At 35.3% G+C, this 24388-nt stretch overlaps 1 protein-coding gene across 1 annotated transcript; it reads right to left on the bottom strand.

Annotated features, from left to right (window-relative positions):
* Positions 1-444: 444 nt before the first annotated feature.
* On the bottom strand, positions 445-17856 carry LOC123557215 (DCN1-like protein 5). The gene is made up of 10 exons (XM_045348551.2): positions 17776-17856; positions 10957-11045; positions 8898-9034; positions 8355-8431; positions 7948-8021; positions 7601-7692; positions 6731-6839; positions 6055-6159; positions 4896-4998; positions 445-4072 (listed from the first exon to the last, which is right to left on the bottom strand). The coding sequence occupies exons 3-10, from the start codon at positions 8966-8968 to the stop codon at positions 4011-4013; spliced, it is 693 nt and encodes a 230-aa protein (XP_045204486.1). The 5' UTR covers positions 8969-9034; positions 10957-11045; positions 17776-17856; the 3' UTR covers positions 445-4010.
* Between the last annotated feature and the right edge of the window lie 6532 nt (positions 17857-24388).

Here is a 24388-nt window from a genome sequence, read left to right as displayed (position 1 = left end):
GTCCTACTGATATCTGATTCGTTCTTATCAGATTTTGTTGCCGTTTTACTATCGCTTATCTGTATTCAAATGCCAAATGTAACGCACTGGTGGAAAGGTCGTCACTTTAGGTTCCCAATGACACCCTGATCATAAAACTGGTTTGTTTGTAGAACTCGTAGAGGCTCGTTGTCATTATACTGTTCAGGAGCCCAGTTAACAGATTTTTTTCGACCTACCTTACATACATTGATATTTAATATGGAACAGTACATTCCACATGCGGTCATACTGTTAGTCAACATTATTGGTAATGAACAAATTACTGAATCTTCCATCTGACGATACTATGACTTGATTATACTGGTAATATATCACTAAGATATGCCGCTCTTTATGTTACATTTTAAGCAAATGTGCAATAGCCTATTTCATTTTACTGTTAAATAATAACAAACAACAAAGTAATTGTAATATTGTTTATTACTTTTGGTGTTTTATCAGATATCAACAAGATGGTTTATGAGAGATGAGGTATCTTTATACAGATGTGCTTGTATGTATCATAAAACATCAAATCTACAAGATTATAATGCGTGGAAGATTTATTACATACTATTTAGTACAATCACTATCAGTTACAGACATGATAAATTACTACTACATTCTGTTAAATAATTGTCTTTTTTTCTTTCAAACAATTGCTGAATATTCATTTACGCCCAGCTATGTTACATTTTTGAATACAAAACAATCAAGAACAGACTGCCAAAGAACAGTTTGTTTGTTTGTTTTGGGTTTAATGCCGTTTTCAACAGTATTTCAGTCATGTAACGGCGGGCAGTTAACCTAACCAGTGTTCCCGGATTCTGTACCAGTACAAACCTGTTCTCCACAAGTAACTGCCAACTTCTCCACATGAATCAGAGGTGGAGGACTAATGATTTCAGACACAATGTCGTTTATCAAATAGTCACGGAGAACATACGCCCCGCCCGAGGATCGAACTCACGACCCCGCGATCCGTAGACCAACGCTCTACCTACTGAGCTAAGCGGGCGGGTTTGCCAAAGAACAGGGATGTACTCAGCATTATAGTTTCAACTTTGATCAGAGATTTATATTTCTGCATGGATGAACCAAAGCCCTTTGAAATTTTCGAATTTTAATATCAAAATTGCAGGGTTTTCACTGTGGCTTTAATTTAACAGTGTAAAAAGCGTAAGTATGTCTCAAGCGAGGTTCATTAACACGTTGTAGGACAAACACAGTAAAATTAACATATACACACAACTTAAAACACATCAAATAATAATTACAAAGTTCTCCTTTAAATAAAAAATAGCACTTCTAAAACTTACTCCAAAAGAAAACAATTTCATTTAGAATACATAACATAACAGATTTTCAGACAAATTCTTCATAATCTATTTATTTATTTATTTATTTGGGTTTTACGGCGCACCAACACAGTATAGGTTATATGGCGCCAAACAGGACTACAAATTTTGGTTCCACCTCTCATTTACATCGAAATAAAAATATGCGGTATGGAATCAAAATTTGCATACCTGCTGGAATCACAGAGAAACTGCAAAACCAAGTGTTCAGACCCTATTAGTCGCCTCTTACGATCATGCAAAGGTAAGGCAGTGGTTCCAATTCTTTTCATACACAGATCCTCCCAGAACCACATGCAGCAGTGATGTTCTCACACCCATAATCATAAATGTTGTTAAATAACAAAAAAAAAAGACTGTGTCTCATTTCTATACTCAAGGTAACCAATGCAATTGAAAGACTTCATTTTTATGTACAAATTTCCATAAAATTCCCTATAATTTTTTGAAAACATTTTCCAATTCAATATCTTATACTTCATCATAATTCTTCAAGTAGATTTCAAATAATCTTAAAACTTTCCCATAAATTTCGAATTTTCCTTTAGTGCATTCATATTAGCTTCAACTTCCCAATAATTCTTAAACCTTTAGCCTGCTGGCGGTGAATATTTCTGCCTTTGCGACCAGTGCAGACCAAGATCATGGTCTGCACAGCTCGCTATTCAGTCAGTAAATTTTCAGCAAACACCCTTTCAAATAATAAATGGTATTGCCCAAATTGAATGATGGACCATTCCATTATAAAAATTAAGTGGGCTAAGGGTTAATGTAAATTTCCTATCATCTGATCATCTTAAACTTGCCTATAACTATCTATTACTAATAAATATTTATTTTCTTATAAAAAAGTAACCAGTTAAGTTGCTAGTGTCTGAAAAACTGATAAGTTTCCTCCCCAACTTAGCCTTTCTTCATTCATTTTGATATTCTAGTCTTCAGAACCAGTTTAGTTGCTAGTGTGTAAAAAACTGAATAATTTTTTCTCCCCACCGTATATTTATTAGAGTTTTGATATTCTAGTCTACTGTATAAAATCTGGTTTAAAACAAACATCAAGATCAGGCCAGGCTATTATCACATTTAAGCATGGCACAATGAGCAGGTAAGAACATTAGCAGCTCTCAAAAACAATAGCTAAACATTTACATAATATATAAATTACAAATTGGAACTGCATCAATATTGATACACTTCTTTCTACTGTAATGTAATATTTCTGTATTTCATATTTGTTATAAAAAAGACAGCAAGTTTATCAATATGTGTTGTACTTTGCTCAAATAAATTTACTTATTTCTGAACCAGATAAACCCAAAACTGAACACTTCGGTAGTAACTTTGACCTTTTAAAATAAGAATATTGTGCCCGCTGTCGCACAATGTCTGCCATTTTCTCCAAACAAATTTAATGATCTATAAATATCATCAAAACAGTAGCTTAAACATTCATTTACAGTGACAATAAATGATCAATATATATTCTCACCACCAAATACAATTCCCTCTCTACTGCAGTAAAACATAACATACATGTATAGTAATGAATATTCTGCACTAGTGTCCGTATTAATCAACGTTTAAAGTTGACACTTAATAATGGGCAAATATTCATGTTGCCATAAATTTGTTTATAGTAAAGTCAAGGTAATGGACCTGAGGTGACAGGCAGCAATTTCCATAATTGAGCCGCGCCATGAGAAAACCAACATAGTGAGTTTGCGACAAGCATGGATCCAGACCAGCATGCGCATCAGTGCAGTCTGGTCAGGATCCATGCTATGCGCTTTCAAAGCCTTTTGCAATGAGAGAAACTATTAGCGAACAGCATGTATCCTGACCATACTGCGCATGCTGACCTGGATCCATGCTGGTCGCAAACGCACTATGTTGGTTTTCTCATGGCGCCGCTCATATGACAAATCTTCTTATGCCTTATCGGCATTTTCTGGCTACTAATGCAGGTTGTGCAAACATCAAGCTGGAGAATATCGAAATCGGATACAGAAGATACCTAATCGTACAAAAATTGCCGAATATCATTACAGATCCACTACCTTGTGTAACTTTTACAGTGCTGTCCACAGCCACAGAATGAACATTCATGCAAAGTTTCATTACCCTCTGTGCTAATTTGACAAAAGCAAGAATTTAAGTCCATGTTTCAGACTTTAAATGCTGATGAATATCGGCCCTGTAGTTTATATCTTATTTATACTGTAGATATTTAATGCCAAGTTAATTCTGTAACTATTTCATGAAAGTCTATGTTACAAATGAACACATGAAATGTAAGCAATCAACACACCTTTACTAATAGCTATGAAAGACCCATGTAATGAGGACCCGTGATCAAAAACCCATCTTACTGGCATGATTTATTAAAATGGAAAGACATTTTATCACATCAGCTAACTCCGTTAATTTGGTACTACTTTGAATTCTACCAAATTTAAAACTACTGAGGATTTCTGAAAAACTGATTGCCTAATTAACATCACTAAAAACTTTACTCCATTAGAATATTTTTCTCCAAGTCCTTGTAAAAATTATGCAATTTAAGCGCAAAATCAAGTGTAATGATTTTCTCTGTTGTTTTCTGCATGTTCTCGTTTTGGTCCCATCATTACATCAGCTGCTCATCTGTCTTTGATCTTTGAACCAATCAACAAACTCGTCTAACAATACTGGCCCTGTGTAAATGAACAGAAATTTTATTTGAGTATGTTTAATAACATTTTATTACCAATCATTCACATAAAATTCCCCTGATTTTTTGGTACTTTGTTTGTTGGGCTAAAGGTCACATCAACACATTTATGTGACATATAGCAATTTCCCAGCAATTGATGGTCCAGGAAGACCCCAGGTGCCCTCACAGCCATTATTACTGGGTAGAACTACCAAACTTCATGAGTCAGCTGGATGTCTTCCTCACATGAACAAATTTATGCAGCAAACGAGATTTGAACCCACATCAGTGAGTGGCAAGTGATTTGAAGTCAGTGACAGGGCCTCCACTGGGCCTCAGAAAGTTGTAGCCACTTTTTGAGAGAAACTGCCAAATTGAAGCTGAACTGCTTTCAAAAATCTGTAGCCAGTTCTTTGAATTTGTAGCATTTGGCTACATTGGCGACTGGCAGAGGAGGCCCTGAGTGACCTTCACTACTCAGTCACGGAGGCCCCAATTTTTGGTACACACCCAGTCATAAGTCAGGAAACTTACTAGTTAATAGTCTGTACACTGCCTTGTTGCTCAATTTGAGGCAGAAACCAGACAGTGGAACAATGGTCAAATTTCAGTGATTATCACCTATCAAACAGATGGATTCACTTAAAACACTATGATCACATCTAAATGTTGATTTTTTTTCTTCAATGAATTGAATTAAAGAATGTGATTATCCAGTTACTGATTTTACCAATAGGGAATCGGACAACTGAATGGTTAACCAATTTTAAGTTTACACGCAAACAGTATGGGCAATAAGTAGCCTTCCAACTATCTATACTTACAAGCACCATCCTCATCATAATTAGTAAGATCTGGAAATATACTTCTACTAAACTCAAGTATATTACACCATTGGTCTTTGTTGATCACTTTATATTTCGATTGCTGAAAATAAACAAATAATACATGTACTTTCAAATATAAACTCTTGAGAAAATCCTTGATTATGCAGTTCACCAATAACTTTATTACACGCAAGATTAAAGAAACTTGTGAAGTTTAACTTCACATGCTGAACAACATAGCTGTAGTTTCATGACTCACATCATATACTTTTTGAGATAAATGTGACACAAACTTTTTAGGTCCTTTATACATATTACTGACTAAAGCAATGACCTGTATCTCAAATCAGGCTGCGTGAAATCCCAAACAAACACCAAAGTGCTTAACTTCACATCCTATGTTAAAATTTTCTAATGTTTCATTACTCTAGGTGAAATACTTTTTGAGACAAGTGCGAGACAACTTTTAGGCCTTGCTGCATATTTTTAGACAGGCAAGGGCCACAACTGTGGTCAGTGAAAGCCTAAAAAACCTTAGGTGCACAACTTCATATGCTATACGACAATTCTCTAATGTTTCATGACTCCATGTAAAATATTTTGAGATATATGTGACACAATCTTTTATTTAGGCCATAACCGCATAATTTTGACCAAGTCAAGGACCATATGGGTCCGGTTGAATAAAATCCCAAACAAATACCCAAGTACACAACTTCTGAAGATGAATTATATTCCTATAAGGTTTCATGATTCTTTGGGTCTAATACGTTTTGAGATACATAACAAAACCTTTTGGCGCTATATGCTTATTTTTGACAGTCAAGGGCCAAAACTCTGGCCTTACAGATTGAAATCCCAAGCAAAACACAAATTGCACAACTTCAAATGCTGAATAACTATCCCATTATATTAAATGACTCTAGGTCAAATACTTTTTGACAAACTTGGGCATTCGGCTTGAAGGTAGGGGAGTGGGGGGCACAAGATTAAAGCCCTAAACAGTTACAAATTGTAACAAGTATATCAGTAAAATATCCCGCGTACATTATAAATGTGTGTAATACTATGCAAACTTAGACAACTTTTACAGACTATCAGTCAAACCAAGCAGTTTATCAGACTTACTAATCTCTTTACTGCTAATGTTACTTACATCTAAATATTGATGGAAATTGGGAAACAGTGGCCATTTTTTACCCAATAACAATGTTAACATAGCTTTCGCTGTGTCCATGTCCATACTTCTTTGGTCTTTATCCTGAAAGTGGAAATAATTATCCATTTATTTTACTGAACAAATTATGGTTCTGAAATTCTATTTAATTATGTGTCCTAAACAGACTTTAAAATACATGTAATGTTACTTTCAGCAAATTTACTGCGAAATTATTAATTTAATGCATGACTAATTTTCAAGGATTAGTCAATCCACAGAATTATATCCTCAACTATTAAGTAAATTTTCCATCATACTATCTTTGAAATTAAGGAATTAAAATCACAAAATTTCAAGTCCAACAAATTAAATAATTTTCAGACTGGTAAATGTGATGAAAAAATGAAGGCAACATAAAGAAGGCATAAACCTGCCCCTTTAAAGAATTCAGCCAAGTTCCACTGCCTTTGTTTACAGTTAATCTTTCTTTTGTCTATAACCCAATGAAGTACATGTAATACAAGATGTACTATATTTCTTGAATAAAGTTAAAAGCTTTGCCATTTATACAGTCAGGAAACCAAAAAATATCCATATTTGCCATACATTCTTGACCAGGACACAGGGACTGCACAAAGCATTTGGAAAAACAGCACTAAGAACCAGAACCTACCCTTGCAAAATCAAATGCATATCTGTAGATATTTTTAAACTGTACAGGATCTTCTAACAAATTTCTAAGATATTCTAATTTCTGTTGAACTTTGTTGCTACAATCACACCTATAATAAGAAAAGATAAGAGATTAGGCAGCTTCAAAAAATTTAAAAACAATAATACTGGTTTTCATGAGCTAAAACAATTGAGCCGTGCCATGAGAAAATCAAATATAGTGGGTTTGCGACCAGCATGGATCCAGACCAGCCTGCGCATCCGCGCAGTCTGGTCAGGCTCCATGCTGTTCGCTTTTAAAGCCTATTGGAATTGAAGAAACTGTAAGCGAACAGCATGGATCCTGACCAGACTGCGCGGATGCGCAGGCTGGTCTGGATCCATGCTGGTCGCACACCCACTACGTTGGTTTTCTCATGGCACGGCTCAATTATTATTCACACATCAAAAATTTACTATGAATGTTAGTGGTATATCTAAAGAAACAAAACAACAATCATTTGACACAAAATTGTTGCAAACTGTATTGAATAAATCTTAGAAAAAAGATAACCAGAATGATTGGTATTAAGAGACTTTCAGACCAAACTATAAACTTTAGACATTTTTGTCACATACTCACATACTTACAAGCAACTTGAAACTTCTCTGCATGAATCAGAGGTGAACTTCAGAAAATTCACATATCGAGACTTACGTGCAAAACGGCTGCAACCCCATACGAAATCAAGGCAGTGATGCAAGGCCTTGGTATGTTCCATCAAATCATCACAGAGAAAAAGTGCTGCCACCTCTTTATTTACAGCAAATAAATTTAACTCTTAAGTAAACATTTTCCATCAAAAGCATGCCCAGTAATATATTAACTTACTGTAATTCTGACATGCCTTTAAGCCATTCTGCTAAAGTAAAGAAGCCCATTGATTTAGCATCTAATGTGTAGGCTAGAGACAACATCACAATCTGAAACAAAAACATACAATATCAATTTCTATTTAAGTACTTCAGTGCACATGTACTAAATAGGAACATTTTAAAACTCAATTTATCGCCTATTACATGATTTTTACATGTAGGTACGAGTGTACAACTATATCCTTTCATTCATGTGAATGGAAAGGTGCTGGCATGTATCAAAATATTGTTTAGCTATTTCATGAAAGTAATGAAGATGTTTCCAATTTATTTATGTACAGAATTGACAATTTTCATGCTTACATTTTCAGGTTCCACTCCTATATCTTCACAGAATTTCTCCATACCTTCTGGTCCCAATACATCCTCATCAGGATCTGCATGAAACAAATCATCCACATGATACATTCACACATTTAACAAACCAATGGAATTTTTATATCATGTTTATACTTTGTACTCATTCAGCCTCGTTGACCGAGGAAACCAGGGTAATTAGCATTATCAGTCTCAAGATCATTACTCCATAACCACTTAAAACTTTTCAACAATATTATGTAAAATTTTGGAAACTCAATTTCTAATGCTCAAGCAGTAAAACAATATTCCAAGATCACTTATGAACTTCTAGACACTCCATATTTAAAGAAAGATATTCACAAAGAAAAATATTTACGAAGAAAAATATTCACAAAAAAAACATGTGTTACCTGTGTATTCATGAAACCATGCTATACATTGCTTAGCACTAAATGCTTCTGTGGAACTAGTCTGTCCTCTCCGGGATCTGAAATAGTAACAGACAATAAAGTATCACATTCTGTATATCATCTCACATTATCTTGCAAACATCTTAAACTAAAGTATAGGTTTTGTTTTATTGGGTTTTAACGTCAAACTGACAATTAAAAATCATGGCAATTTTCCAGCTAAAAGCCCCTCCTGGCATTATTTCATCACGGGTGGTCACCTGGGTAGGACCACCAACATTCTGTAAGCCAGATGGCTTCCTCAGAATCAAAGCATCTTAGAACTATTTTTAGACCCAAGATTATGGTAAATAAAGCTTCTAGCACAATTTGATTGTTTGAATATAGAATTACTTTGTATCATTCTGCCTTCGAATAATTTTTATATTAAAATTAATATTTTCATAAATTTTGCAATATACTAATCATTCGCAAATACTTAACACTCTAAATCTTGAAACAAAAATGATGGTATACTCCAGATGCAAATGCATAATATCTTACTGTGTGTATTTTGCTCTCTTTGACCGAGATTCCTCCATGGTAGGGGAGGATCGTTTCCGTCTGATTGGCATCTCAGATTGTGTTACCTGGGAACTACTGCTACTAGCGCACTGGAAACCAGACTGGTCTTGTAGACTCTGTAGAAGATATAGTAATTAAATATGCAGTGATAATAAAGCATATAGCTTCAACAGCTGCAACAAAATAATGTACAGGGTTTATCACAACCGGAAGTTCTTTTTATGGTCTGGCTGATCGAAATCTCTCACAAAACCAAAGGTGCACAACTTCACATCCTGAATATTATTCCTATTATGTTTCATAATCCTAGGTAAAATATTTTTTCAGATATATGTGACACAAACTATTTGGCTCTTTTGACTAGTAAAGGATCGCAACTCTGGTGTGGCTTTTAGAAATCTTAATTAAAACACCCAGTGCAAAACCCCACAAGCTGACTGACAATCCTAGGCATAAAAAAGGTCTGTGCTCCAAGACAATCCCCAACTGACTTGTCAAGAGGATCTGTACTTTGATAATCAAGAGTCAGTACACCTGAACACTTCCAAACTTCCTATCAGGGAAGCATAGTTCCAGAACTTTTTCTGATTTGATGCTTTCTTTTTAAAATTCAAAAACTTTCCAGGCCTTGAAATTTAATTAAAAATTTTGGTTGGGTATAACGTTGCACCAACTCAATTATGTCATATGATGACTTTCCAGCTTTGATGGTGGCAGAAGACCCCAGGTGCCCCTACATGTACATGCATTATTTCATCATGGGCAGGCACCTGGGTAGTTTATACTAATTTGTTTTAGCTCGACTGTGATGGAAACTTACTGTAACCACTCTCGAGTCCGCTTCCTGGATAAAACAGTACTGGTGTCATATGAGAAGTCATAGTCGTGACCCCAGTGGGGCTCGAAACCCACGACTCCTGGGTTGAGCGGCCAACACCTTATCCACTAGACCACCGCTCCCCTCACCTGGGTAGAACCACCAACCTTCCATAAGCACTGATTTTTAAAAAAAAAAACTGAATGGGTCCGGTACCAGAAAAACTGTGAAAATTAGAGTAATTTTTCTGAAAAATATGAATTTTTCCCCCTTGTGATTTTTTATTTACATTAGGGACAGGCAGAGCAACACTATCTATGACATTATTTTGATTATTTCCACTTTCGGTTTTAAACTGTCAGTTTCATCGGCAGCTGACATGCCACTTCCATTTTTGATAGCAACACCAACAGTCTTGAACAGAAATCATTTTCTTGGCTTTCTGGCAGTGCAGACTCATTTACGTCTGAAGATTGACTCAAAAACAAAGCATCTATTCTCTGGCAGCCTTTAGGCATTGTTATTAAGTTTTTGTGTAATATTTACTGTTTCGCGACATCATGATCGCTTATCATCCAGATGCTTGATTACGAAATATTTCATCCTCAATTGTTTCATACACCTTTGCCCCCTGATATACTATGTCATTCAATGGGGTGTATGAAACAACTGTGTAATGGAACCATTTAAATGATTCTTACTAGATTCGTACCTAATCGCATTAAGAATTAACGTTCAAGGGTCGATAATATAGGGTGACGAACATAGCAAATCTTGATCAATCAGACGCTTTTACTGGCAAAAGTATTAACAAACGTCTTTAGTTTTTCAATGCTTTTTAACGTTTTTCTACTATTTTACAGATTTTCTCACCAATTGTGAATGGGTACGGTGGACCCAATGTGAAAATTGTGAAAAACCGTTTGCAATTGTGAACAGGTCCGATATTCGGTACCACTTAGGAAAAAAGTTGCTGGCAAGCCAACTGGATGGCTTCCTCACAATCACATGAAGAATTTAACACCCTAAGGGAGGCTCGAACCCACATCTGTGAGGATCAAGTGATTCAAAGTCAGCGACCGTAACCATTCGGCCATGGAGGCCCCTTCATTAAAACAAGACAAAAAAACCCCCAAGAACTTTACAAATATCCTGGCTGCATGGGAACCCTGACAATTGGCTGATTACGGGAATGTACATATTGTAATTTTTAAGACTTACTAAAGAGTTTAGTCTTGTAAAGAGGTAGCCAGTTGCCTGGTTATCTTCTGCCTCCAGGATGTTTATATGGTACCTCCCTCAACCATTCACTGAAATGTAAATTACCAAAATATTTTTTTCTGTATCTAAACCATGTAAACTGTGAACACTGCTTTAAAGTTTGATGATTTCAATCTAAAACCAAAAAAAAAGAATTATAGATTCTGGTGAAATACTCTTAACATTATTAACAATACACGTTAAATCAATATCCTTTTTATACAGGTTACAGGAAACCCAAACTTCACTCTGACTGCAATGATCGCATGACAATAAGTTACCTGTGATGTTACATGGACAAAATGTGTAAACTGTTCTTAAAACTATTGTAAAGACATGAAGTTAAATACATAATTATGCAATCTGACTAAAGTGCTTGATCTTCTAAACGAAGATCTGAGAACGACCCATTTACATTCGTCTTCTGTATATTTTGGATTTCCAGTATTGCTATTTTTATTTTATCCAATCAGACGACTTGTTCGAATGTCAAAGAGTAAGAAAAATGTGCAGTTATTCTAGGCCTCGAACCTGGGACCCCTCGCTTACAAAGCAAGTGGCCTACCAACTGAGCTAGCCGGCTATTGATACATTACGACATAAGAATTGTAAATATCAAAAGTCAAGGCTACAGGTAGATTTGCAAGATGTTGTAAGTTAGGCTCTGATTGGCTAGCGAAAGGGTCGTCAGAACGAGGCTATGAATAGGTCGTTCTCAGATCCTATGCGTAGCGTAATAGGAGATGTACTTCAGTCAGATTGATAATTATGTACGATTAAAATTTACACAAGATTTTACATTTTGCGTAATTACCGGTAGTCTGGCGCTACGACACAAATGACAACTGAAAAAATCCTTAAGTACATTTAATTAAGATATATTTTTGAAGATTTTCATTATTCCTAAATTTCATGAAATTAATCCGATGCAGACTGAGACTGACAAGAGTATACCAAAGGTATGAGCTGAGAGAACAACTTATGGAGAAGACTACAGGTTTTCCAGTCAAATATAGGCAGCTCTTCAAGTTGAAAATGAGCCAAATCGAGGTGCGCCCACAGACATTTGGAGGTCTATGGTCCTCGAAATGCAATGTTGAGTGGTTAAAACCGCTCCCGGTTTTATCCAGCGGTTTTAACCGGTTAAAATCGCCCCGGTCAATACTCCCTGAAGTGGTCAATACTGGTCGATTCGTCAATACTGGTCAATTAGTCAATACTGACTGTTGAAATATTTTGCAAAGTTTATGAACAATTCAATAATGACTGTCTAAGAGCATTTGGGGCTTGATTATGGTGAATGCAGGCACTTTTATTTAGTTAAAGCAACCTAATCAGTATTCCTAAATTGGTAAGAAGTGGTCGGCTGGTCAATACTGGTTGAATTTTTTGGTCATTGAACATTTTCTGAAAGATTAAATAACAAAGATATATTATTTTTCAACAAAATTGTCACAATAAGTGAAAAAGCTTCTAATTTAACTGAAAGTATTTTATAAACTGTTGCAGTAAGTGTTTGATTCACAAGTGATGAAATCTAATTATTCTTACTGGAATAAATAATTTAATGAAAAATTGCTGTGGACACCTGGACCCTTTCATGGAAGTGTTTTGTGTTTTGAGAGCAGTGTCATATTGCCTAATTGACACATGTCTTACAATATACAATAGATGTTGCTGGCCTGTTTATCTAGTCACTAATTAGCAGTCATGATCAATAATCCCACTGTATTATTCTCAATGCTTAAACATGGTACTTTATTTTAAAAACTAGAAAATGCTTTTGTAAAAAAGCGCATGTCTCCCCCAATGCAAAGTCCTATAGGCAAGAAGTCAATAGGGGTCAGGAGCGAAAGTCAAAGAGACACTGATGGTTGGCTGCAAATAGGATCATCTACTTGGCATGTCCAGTCATCCCGCTAAATTTCAACACTCCTGGCCTAGTGGTTCTCAAGTCACTGTTCAGGCTCCTGTGACATTGATCAAGTGACCTCAAAATAAATAGGGGTCATCTACTCTGCATGTCCAATCATCCTATTAAGTTTCAACATTGTAGGTCAAGTGGTTCTCAAGTTATTTCCAAAAAATGATTTTACATGAACAGGCCACTGTGACCTTGACCTTTAATAGACAGTGACTGACCCCAAAATCAATAGGGGTCATCTACTCTGCATGTTCAATCATCCTATGAAGTTTCAACATTCTGGGTCAAGTGGTTCTCAAGTTATTCATCGGAACTGGTTATCAATGTTCAGGCCCCTGTGACCTTGACCTTTAACGGAGTGACCCCAAAAACAATAGGGGTCATTTACTCTGCATGAACAATCATCCTATGAAGTTTCAACATTCTGGGTCGAGAGGATCTCAAGTTATTGATTGGAAATGGTTTTCCATGTTCAGGCCCCTGTGGCCTTGACCTTTAACAGAGTGACCCTAAAATTGTTAGGGGTCATCTACTCTGCATGACCAATCATCCTATGAAGTTTCATCATTCTGGGTCAAGTGGTTCTCAAGTTACTGACCGGCAATGGTTTTCAATGTTCGGGCCCCTGTGACCTTGACCTTTCATAGAGTGAACCCAAAATCGTTAGGGGTCATTTACTCTGCATGACCAATCATCCTATGAAGTTTCAACATTCTGGGTCAAGTGGTTCTCTAGTTATTGATCGGAAATGGTTTTCAATGTTCAGGCCCCTGTGACCTTGACCTTTGACGGAGTGACCCCAAAATCAATAGGGGTCATCTACTCTTCATGATCAATCATCCTGTGAAGTTTCAACATTCTGGGTCAAGTGGTTCTCTAGTTATTGATCGGAAATGGTTTTCAATGTTCAGGCCCCTGTGACCTTGACCTTTGACGGAGTGACCCCAAAATCAATAGGGGTCATCTACTCTTCATAACCAATCATGCAATGAAGTTTCAACATTCTGGGTCAAGTGGTTCTCTAGTTATTGATTGGAAATGGTTTTCAATGTTCAGGCCCCTGTGACCTTGACCTTTGACGGAGTGACCCCAAAATCAATAGGGGTCATCTACTCTTCATGACCAATCATCCTATGAAGTTTCAACATTCTGGGTCAAGTGGTTCTCTAGTTATTGATCGGAAATGGTTTTCAATGTTCAGGCCCCTGTGACCTTGACCTTTGACGGAGTGACCCCAAAATCAATAGGGGTCATCTACTCTTCATGACCAATCATCCTATTAAGTTTCAACATTCTGGGTCAAGTGGTTCTCTAGTTATTGATCGGAAATGGTTTTCAATGTTCAGGCCCCTGTGACCTTGACCTTTGACGGAGTGACCCCAAAAACAATAGGGGTCGTCTACTCCAGCAGCCCTACAACCCTATGAAGTTTGAAGGTTCTAGGTCAAATGGTTCTCCAGTTATTGCTCGGAAATGAAGTGTGACGTACGGACGGACGGACAGGGCAAAAACAATACGTCTCCTGGGGGAGACATAATAAGTAATGCCATCATTATATTCAATTGACCAGTATTGACCAGTACATGTACTGATCAGGAAAACTGCATAGGACCCAAATTTGAATTGACCAGTACTGTCCATTTCACTGAGTGTAATTTATAGTAATAGAACCTTTAATTAATTTAAAATCAAGGTAACTGTAAGAAGATAAAAGCATTGAATAAACTAGTATTGACCAGTCTAAGTATATTGTCCAAAATGGAGCCTGACCAGGACACACTGCCAAGGACCAAAATTGAATCGACCAGTATTGACCACTATACTTTTTAATGAACAAAACTTTATATTATTCAAATTGCTTTATTATTTTTATATTACTATTACAGCCTGTGCTAATCTGTGGATGTACAATGTATAAAAGCGTTGAATAAACCAATACTGACCGATCAAGAATAACCCTAGTATTGAATCGACCAGTATTGACCGGTATTGACCGGTTTTAACCAGTATTGACCACCGGCCCGGTCAATACTCATATTGACCGGCTTTTTGCCAACATTGTCGAAAGGTAGTCCAACTAATTTGACGCGATCCTAGAAAATACTGAGTTATTTTTCTTAATATCTCCACTAGCATCAAACACTGGAAATACCAAAATAGTGGAGGAAATTTCCGATGAAATTGTCATTGTCATTTTGGTTTAAATGCGAATTTTGTTGCAAATATGAGATAAATTCAAATAAAACTTAGAGTGGGCAGACCAATGCTCGGCATAAAAACTACACATTTTAAATGTAAAAAATGATTTAACATTAACCCTTACCCTGCTATATTTCTATAATGGACTGGTCCATCTTTCAATTTGGACAGTACCATTTATTATTCAAAGGGGTTTGCACTGAAAATTTACTGACTGAATAGCGAACAGTGCAGACCATGATCAGACTGCACGGATGTGCAGGCTGATCTTGGTCTGCACTGGTCGCAAAGGCAGAATCATCTGCCGCCAGCAGGCTAAGGGTTAACTTATGGTATTTCTTTATTGTCACTTTGTAGAACGATCTTTGAGTATTCAACCTGGCATATTGTTTACATATTTCTAGTCACACGGTGACGTAATAGGCGGGAGCTAAAAATAGTACCAGTACAACTGGTGCAGTTCATGTGGAAGTATACCAACACTCGGCGTACGGCATATTAATCTGCAGGTTGTAATTTTGAACTATTTATGCATTAAAGTGAAGTATAAGACATATCTAACACAAGACTATATTATATCGCTTAACCCAATTACCCCTCTCTCTATTCTGCATCTATATATTGAATAAACATATTTTATACAACAATTATCTTAAGGAATTCATTTGAAGATGATTTGTCACAATTATGTGAGTCTAATTGCATGAAATCAATAACTGACGATAGCTAATGATATATTTCCATTATTCTAGGAAATCTATTCAAAAATGCCATTAGGCCACATAGTTTATCAAATACTTGAACAGCATAAGCTACAGAAAAGTGAAGTACAGTGGGTCCATATAAAATGCCATGATAAGGGTTTATAGTTTATGTAATTAAAACAAATAAAATAACCAAAAAGAAAAATGGGTTTTTTTCCCTAAATTCCACCTGCAAGCTACTTCTTCAATACCTGTTTTACCAGAAAAACTGTTTTTAACGAGAGTAGAACACAAAACTGCGGTTTTAGCCTTGCATCGTCTGCTCTACTGTGATCACGTGGCCATACCGGAAATAAACCACACTTGGATAAAAACATGCGTGGTGTAAACAAATGAAATGGGACTCACAAGAGATGATATTTTAAATATATATCGAGAATTTCCCAGAGAAACATGATATATGCCGTGCACTGGTATGCACCAAGCAATGTTCTGCCCACTATAGATGTATCAATAGGGGATTCAATTCCTCACTGACTTCAGGCCTTAACACTTTACATTTTTCAGTGGTGTCCCAGAGGGCCCCTACCTGTAGAATTTGGTGTCTCTCACCAATACAAGAGATCCCTCCAGTTTGAAAGGATGAAAATGTACTCAACCAAAACTGATAAATCTTGAATCATATTTATTTCTTTTCTTGTTTCAAATTGAATTCAGCAACAATAACTGTTGCTTTATTTTGCTGCAACCAATACAGGTCGTTCCTGAATTTAAATTGAAGCAAGAAAAGAAATAAATACGATTCAAGATTTAACAGTTTTTGTGAGATGAAAGCAACATTAATTTGTTTCATATTTTTTTGGTTGAATACCGGTATTAGAATTAAGAAATCTTTGAATGTAACTCGGTATTACATGTGGAAATTACATTGTCATTACTGAAAACAGGTATCCTGGAGGAACACCTAGCTTTGAATAATGGGTGTCCTTTGCTAGAATTTGGGATCCTTGGGATCCCGGGACACTGTTAAACGTTGAGGCCTGGACTTACGTAAAATTTATCAGATTATTTCCAAAAATACAAATATTCTAGTGGTTTAACCTATTATTTATGTATGTACTGTACACGATTAACATTTACTACATCTACACGGCAATATGCGCAAGCGATAAAACAAAAATTTACATGACTGTGTACTGTGATTTATCCTCAATTATTTTGGACCTTTGTAGTTTTGAAGGTGGCAGTGGCTAGGATTACAGTACCGTAAACCTAGCTTTAGATTCCAGGATTACGGAAGTATGTTTAAAAAGAGGTATCAAACGTATGTTAGGACTTGCATAAATGATGTTGTAAACATACTTATTTCACTTAAAATAGCAATTTATTTGAACGATATATTAATGGTAGCATGCGGAAATATCGTTGTCATTAGGGCCAGCTCAATTCATGGCCCGTTTTTTCGTTTTCTTTTCATTTTCCATCAAAAATAATTGTTTTAAAAATGTTGCTATTATTTTATATCTTCATGGATGCGACCATCAGAATATAAAAACAGCGTCCGTTAAGTTATAGTAGTTAAGAACTATGCGACCGGGTAGCTCAGTCGGTTGAGCATCGGAGGCCCTGGGTTCACGGGGTTCGAGTTACGGTCTGGCTAAATATTTTTCTCACCCTGTGACAGATAGAGATAGGTCAAGCCCTCCAAGAAGGGATGGGTCTTGACCACAAAGTGTGTGTCCGCAGTCAAATCATTTCGACATTTGCATCGGAATAATTTTCGGTGATCGAAAATTTCTGACTATCAACTTTGTAGATCTACATTCAAAGCGTAAAACTTGTCAAGAACAATGGGTTGATACAAAACAAGAATACATATTTAGTAATAGCAACACATGCTATTAAAGCAAACATTTACAACCCTAAGATTTACAAATGCGTTCGCGTATTTACCTTTTGCGCTGAATTTTTACCGAGATGTTGCTTTTCCCGGAAATGTTCAATACGCCTGCGCAACGAAGAGGGCTAAAACCCGGCATCCCGGCTTATGTACCACGGTACTCACTGTGGTGACACTTTGGTGATAGACAGATCCCGGAGTGTAAACACAGTCAGAAATAGCAGGAAATATTATAAAATCTAATACAATTTAAAAACTATAACTGTATTTTTATCATGAATGGTAATAGGGACACCAACAATAAACTCCTTCAAAGCTAGACTGAACAAACACTGGACAGGAGACAGACTGTTACACACCCTATGCAAGAATACAAGCAAATAACTACCTCAATTGTAAATGATTATGTGTGATTTTGTGCAGGAATTGCTCTGCCAAAATGTACAGCGATAGAAATAATTTAAAAGTTAAAAAATGTGTAGTTGAGGTTGTGCAGGAATTGTTCTGCCAATATCAAAATATCATCTCATGAATGAAATAGTGAACAACCATCTGTTGTGCAGGAATTGTTCTGCCGACAGAAAGGACAGAATATTAGATGTTTGGTAGAAATAATGGCCGCACTATGTGTAAATATGTGGAGACAGTGCAATGTAAATATGTAATGACAACCAAAGGAAAGTAGGGGAAAAAAACACTAACAAAATTGAAAGATTTTGGGTGCCAAGGTATCAGAATATTTATAACAAGGAAGATAAACATTGAAAGAAACGAATAAGAAATTATTAACAAATCTAAAATAATAATGTACCAATATAGACAAATAAAAAACTAAAGGGCCTAAGAAGCATAAAATGGAGTTCTGGTGTCGATTTCTACATGGACTACATGGACATGAAATGAAACACCTTCGATATTATTTTTAAATTTAAATTTCGTTTTTAACTATGATATAATAAAAATACCCACTTCATTATGCTTTAAGAAATAATATTTTCAGTGCCAAATTCAATGTCGGAATGATTAATATAAAAAAGCTTAATATAAGCAAATAAGTTAAAATAGATACAATTGCACTATTATAAAATTGTGTGTATCTTTAGATGAAGCAGGAAAAAAAATCTTCGTTTATAAATGAATCATAAATACAATATAATTTGTTTTATAAGAAAACCTACATATTACCAACGAAACAAACAAAAATGTAACAAAATGGAGAGTGTGACTGACTTCAAGGATTTGCTGATCCAAAGATTATTTATAATTAATTTACACTCTGTCACACATTTTGAATAATATTACATAATACAATTATATATCATAAATGTTTAATTAATATTGCCTGTTTATAAAGTCTGCATATAACAGGTTATACATCAAATGATTTTTCTTCTTTTCATTGTTTCTCCTTTTCGCTAGTATATAAGTTCTAGACATTTATATGTGTCTCTTTCCGTTCCTTAAAAGTCGTGGAAAAAAAGTATATCATAACACGACCTGGCTAAATATCATAAATGGTGTGTCAAAAAACGTAGTGGTTTCATTTCATATTTATTATATGTTCTCATCGTGCAAGTGCATTTCTTGACGGAACATGAGAGTGACACGTAAAAAATCAAATTGATGATAGTCAAGCCATATGTACATTAAAACACAACATTTGACAATATAATGATGCGGAAATACACACGTTTTAAAATAATAAAGAAATTATGAAGTGATGATTAAATCCTGGAATGAAATCATACCAAAAATTCCTGATATTTATTATTCTTACTTAAAGGCGGTTATTCAGATGTGGGTAAAGTAATGTATTTGTTCGAAATCTACGTGTTTTTAAAATTTGATTTTCCTATCCTGGTTACCCGACCAACATAGAGTTATTTGGCATAAGCATTAATGATGCCTATGAAATGATAACAAATATACATAATTCCACAGCTAACTAGATTCCTCAAAGACTTCTGAATATCTTATAAAGTATTTACAGCTCAGCTGAAACTAGTTTCACTGAGTATATCTTTACCGAGTATTCTCGCCCATTGCTGCAATGACACTGGGATACCAGCCACGCATAAAATTGATACAGTACTTCAAATAAAGTTGCACAGTCTGATCCCGCCCGTTCAATGCATTCTGAAGCTGTGCCAGTTTCCTAAAGGGGTTGAAAAGCCTTCGTACATGTCTATCAAATTTGTGTCACACCTGATTGACTTTAAACATCAGGCTGTGTCCCTTGTGGGACAATCCTGTATAATGAGCATGAGCATGTCCTAAGGATGGAAAAAATTGCTTTCTGGATCAGGTTGTTGAAATATTCCAATATCTATCAAATGCAAATGTTAAGTTTGAAATTATATTGCAATAAAAAGAAATACTAAGCTTTTTAAAGTATTACATTTTAAAGGGAAGTGTGTGTGTGTGTGTGTGTGTGTGGGGGGGGGGGGGGGGTAGATAAGTTACAAATTAAACAAGAAATATCTTTAAAAATGATGGTCGGCGAATTGTAATAAGGAAAGAAGTTTATGAATGTTTCATCTAACATTCATCTTTCATCTAACATTTTTCAAATTACAAAACTAAACACCGCACTTTAACAATTTAAATGGTTCTCTTTTAATTTTTCGCAAAGGTTTCGTAGGGTTGCAATTTTGTTTCGTTTATCCTTAGACTAATAATTACAGCAGTAGTTTGATGAAGATTCATGAAGCGGTTCATGAGAAGAGGTCATTAAACGTGTTTATATTTTTAGCTAAATTGGTCCCTATCCCCATTTGTAACAAAATAGCAGGAGACCTTACGATATTGTTACACATCGAGTTTGATAAAAATCCATTACATTTTAGTGGTTAATGCGAAGAAGGGCATGTCTACTTTTAGCTATAGTGGTCCCTAATAGGGCCCAAGTTCCTATATAAATAAATTTGGAAGAGGACCTTATAATGATGCTCCAGACCAAGTATGACAAAGATCCACCAAGCTGTTCATGAGACGCTGTATAAAGGCATTTCTAGTTTTAGCTCTAGCAGCCCCTAAAAGGGGTTAAATGTCCCAGCTGAACAAAGTTGGCTGCGGGCCTAATAAAGATGCTACAAATCAAGTTTGATTAGAATACATGAGAAAAAATCAATGAAAGGATTTTTTTTATTTATTATTTTTATTTATTTCTAAAATAAGCCAACTGATCCCGCTTTAACAAATGCATATTCGCTATTCATGAATCTTTGGACAATGACGTCACACCTATAAAAAAAAAGTGAAGGTCAAGCACAACATACAATTGTAATTATTTCAATATTTCTGTTTCATAAGCGAAGTTTTACCGTAGTCGTATCACATAGATAAACTGTATGCAGCGTACCTTCATTTCAGTGTAATGAGATTCAGTCATTATATAGCATATATATAATAAAACAGATTTCAACTGAGTTCAATATTTGCATACCATACTAAAGAAAAATATTCATATATAATAAATCAGTTAAATAATTTATAACAAATATGTCAAAGCAAACAAGTACTCATTTTAATATGCAATCTGAATAAGTCACAAAAGCAAGAAACCTTTTCATATACAGACGTCAACTGTAACAAGGAAAATCTTTTAAAAAGCACTTCTCTACATAAAAGACTCTTATCACACCCTTATTCATGTGATACGCAGACCGTATTCAGCTCTTTCTTTAATTTGATATATGTTGGTATTTAAACAGGTTTTTATCATATTTATTAAACTTACTTATCATTTTGAGATATATCAATATTCTTGTTAAATATACTGAGCCAAAGTTAGCTTTAAAACTGCGAACAGCGTCGTTTAGAATAAACGCTTTGTCTACATTTCACTCAGCGTAGCACAATCAACAGAGTGAAAAAAAATTGACACTCTCGTCCAATCAGGCAGCGTGTTGCATAAATCTTCTATTTTGATAAATTATCTATAATGCGTTATCAAGTAGTTTGATTTGCAAACTGAAGTCACGTTGCATAGGTAACGAAAACGAATTTAGACGGCGTCGCCGAAAAAAAAAATATGATAAGACACTGGATTTGTTACTGGATTTTAATACTACGTTGTGGTGTTTTTGTTACTTAAATATCTCTAATAGAATATAAGAAAAGTAAAAAATGTTTAAAAGATGTTGCTTAAATAGTATTTCTCCTTTCTAAAGTATAATTTCAGATGAGATGTATAAAAAACTTCATGAAATATTCACTGTCTTTTAAATATGATGTTTTAGTCCTTCAGTCATGCAGATCTAAACACCTTCAAATACACCTTAGAAACAAAAAGTAAATCTTTAATAAACTGGTTTGACATTAACCATATGCAGGCAAATCCAGAATAATTTCAGTCTATATGTGTAGGAAGCAAAACAAATAAGTCAGTAAAATCCTTTCAAATTGACCAAAATGAGATCATATGTGAAGATGAAGTTAAACTTCTAGGAATTATTCTTGATTACCTCTTAAATCTTGATAGCCAAGTTATTAATTTATGTCAAAAGGCAGCAGAACAACTAAATATTCTACAAAGGTTAAGTAAATTCTTAAATTTTGATACTAGATTAGTTATTTTCAAAACTTTTATTAATCCAACTTTAATTACTGTCCGTTAATTTGGCACTTTTGTAGCAAAAGTAATACAGAAAAAATTCAATACAGAGCACTTAGGATTGTTTTTAACGATTTTTCTTCCTCATACGACACATTACTAAACAAAGTTGATATGACATCACTTCATTTAGGTAGGCTCAGAACTATTGCCACTGAAACATTTAAATTAATTCACAATATGTCACAAGAAAATTAAAGATCTCTAATAAATGCCAAATGAAATCAGGACCATTGATAACTACAAGGAATTTGTCAGACTGGTACGCACCTGGACTGGCCCCAAATGCAAATGTGCCACGTGTTTATAGTTCCGCTTTAGTTGCTTCCCCTGTGTGTCTTAGTTAACCAGGTTTTCAACGAAAACCTGAGTTATTAGATTGGGGTAAATGTCGGTCGGGCGGGCGGGCGGCGGCGGCGGCGGTGGCGGCGGCGGCGGCGGCGGCGTCAAACTGGTGTTTCCGGTCAATAACTTTTGTTTCGGTAAAGATATTTTAATAAAACTTGGTATGTATGTAGCTTATATCAAGACAAAGGCTGGGATTGATTTTGGGGTTTCTGGGGTCAAGGTCAAGGTCACTGTTACTTAAAATAGAAAAAGGGTTTCCCGTCAATAACTTTCGTTGCGGTAAAGGTATTTGAATAAAACTTGGTATGTATGTAGCTTATATCAAGACAAAGGCTGGGATTGATTTTGGGGTTTCTGGGGTCAAGGTCAAGGTCACTGTTACTTAAAATAGAAAAAGGGTTTCCAGTCAATAACTTAACTTAGGAATGAGCTATCATGATGAAACTTGGTGTATAGAAAACTTATATAAAGTTGTAGCTTGGGATTGATTTTGGGGTTTCTGGGATCAAGGTCAAGGTCATTGTTACTAAAAATAGGGTTAGGGTTAGGTTAGGGTTAGGGTTAGCATATCTTCTACATGCATGGAGGGATTTTGATGAAAGTTGGCACAATTGTTCACCATCATGAGACAAAGTGTCATGCGCAAGAACCAGGTCCCTAGGTCTAAGGTCAAGGTCACAGAGGTCAAAGGATACAAGAATGAAAACTTTGTCCGGAGCATATCTTCTTCATGCATTGAGGGATTTTGATGTAACCTAGCACAATTATACACCATCATGAGACGAAGTGTCTTGCGCAGTTCCCTTCTTTAGAATTACTTCCCTTTGTTGTTACTATAAATAGATTATATTGTAACTTTTTCATTACTAGACGTAGGGAAAAATCGAGACCACTTTTCTGTAGTACAACATGCATGTTACATCCAATTTTGAGGTGTATTTTGACCAATCTCTACCTGGTAAGGATTTCTGTGTGGACTTAAAAAAAATTTTTTTGTATTTTTTTTTTTTTTTTTTTTTTTTTTTTTTTTTTTTTTTTTTTTTTTTTAAGATTAACTTCCCTTAGTTGTTACTATTAATAACTTATATTGTAACTTTTTTATAATTGACCGTAGGGAAAAACCAAGACCACTTTTCTGTGGTACAACATAGTTGTTACTTTCTAATTTTAGGTGTATTTTAAGGTATCTCTACCTGGTAAGGAGTTTTTTTGTGGACTTAGAAAAACAAAAGAATTACAATGACTACTATACAACCACAAAATTAAAATTACATCTGCAAATACAGGTGCTAGAGTAAAGAAATTTGCTGTGACGGGCGTATATTGTGACATTCTGGCACTCTTGTTTATTCTTATGAAAAGTGTTGAAAACCTGGTTTCGTGGCATTGCCGCGTTTCTTGTTTTTTCTTAGTTTTTGTTTTAGTTTCTTTTTGTGCTTTGCTTGCTTTGTCATCTGTAATGCATGTATTATATAATACCAGTGGTTTTAAATGTACTTTTTATTTCTCTGTGTGTAATCCTTGTTTTCCCTTTTAGCTTTAGTTACATAATGCTGTATGCTGGATATGCAAATGTCTTCGTCAGCTGCTTTAAGTTGTTTTTATGTTGCTTTAACATGTATGTGACAATTTGTGATTTGTTCTTATCTGCTTTAATAGAGTCAGATATGTTTTATTTGCTTTAATGTGCTTTAACATGTATA

The sequence above is a fragment of the Mercenaria mercenaria genome, chromosome 5, assembly GCF_021730395.1.
Source record: "Mercenaria mercenaria strain notata chromosome 5, MADL_Memer_1, whole genome shotgun sequence".
NCBI classification, from domain to species: domain Eukaryota; kingdom Metazoa; phylum Mollusca; class Bivalvia; order Venerida; family Veneridae; genus Mercenaria; species Mercenaria mercenaria.
This window is presented reverse-complemented; position numbering and strand designations above follow the sequence as displayed.

Coding starts and splice junctions, on each gene's coding strand:
- LOC123557215 (XM_045348551.2), bottom strand. CDS start 8,968: ATGCCAATCAGACGGAAACGATCCTCCCCTACCATGGAGGAATCTCGG. Junction 8,432..8,897: donor AAGAGAGCAAAATACACACA/GTAAGATATTAT, acceptor TTACTATTTCAG/ATCCCGGAGAGGACAGACTA. Junction 6,160..6,730: donor ATGCATTTGATTTTGCAAGG/GTAGGTTCTGGT, acceptor TTCCACTTTCAG/GATAAAGACCAAAGAAGTAT.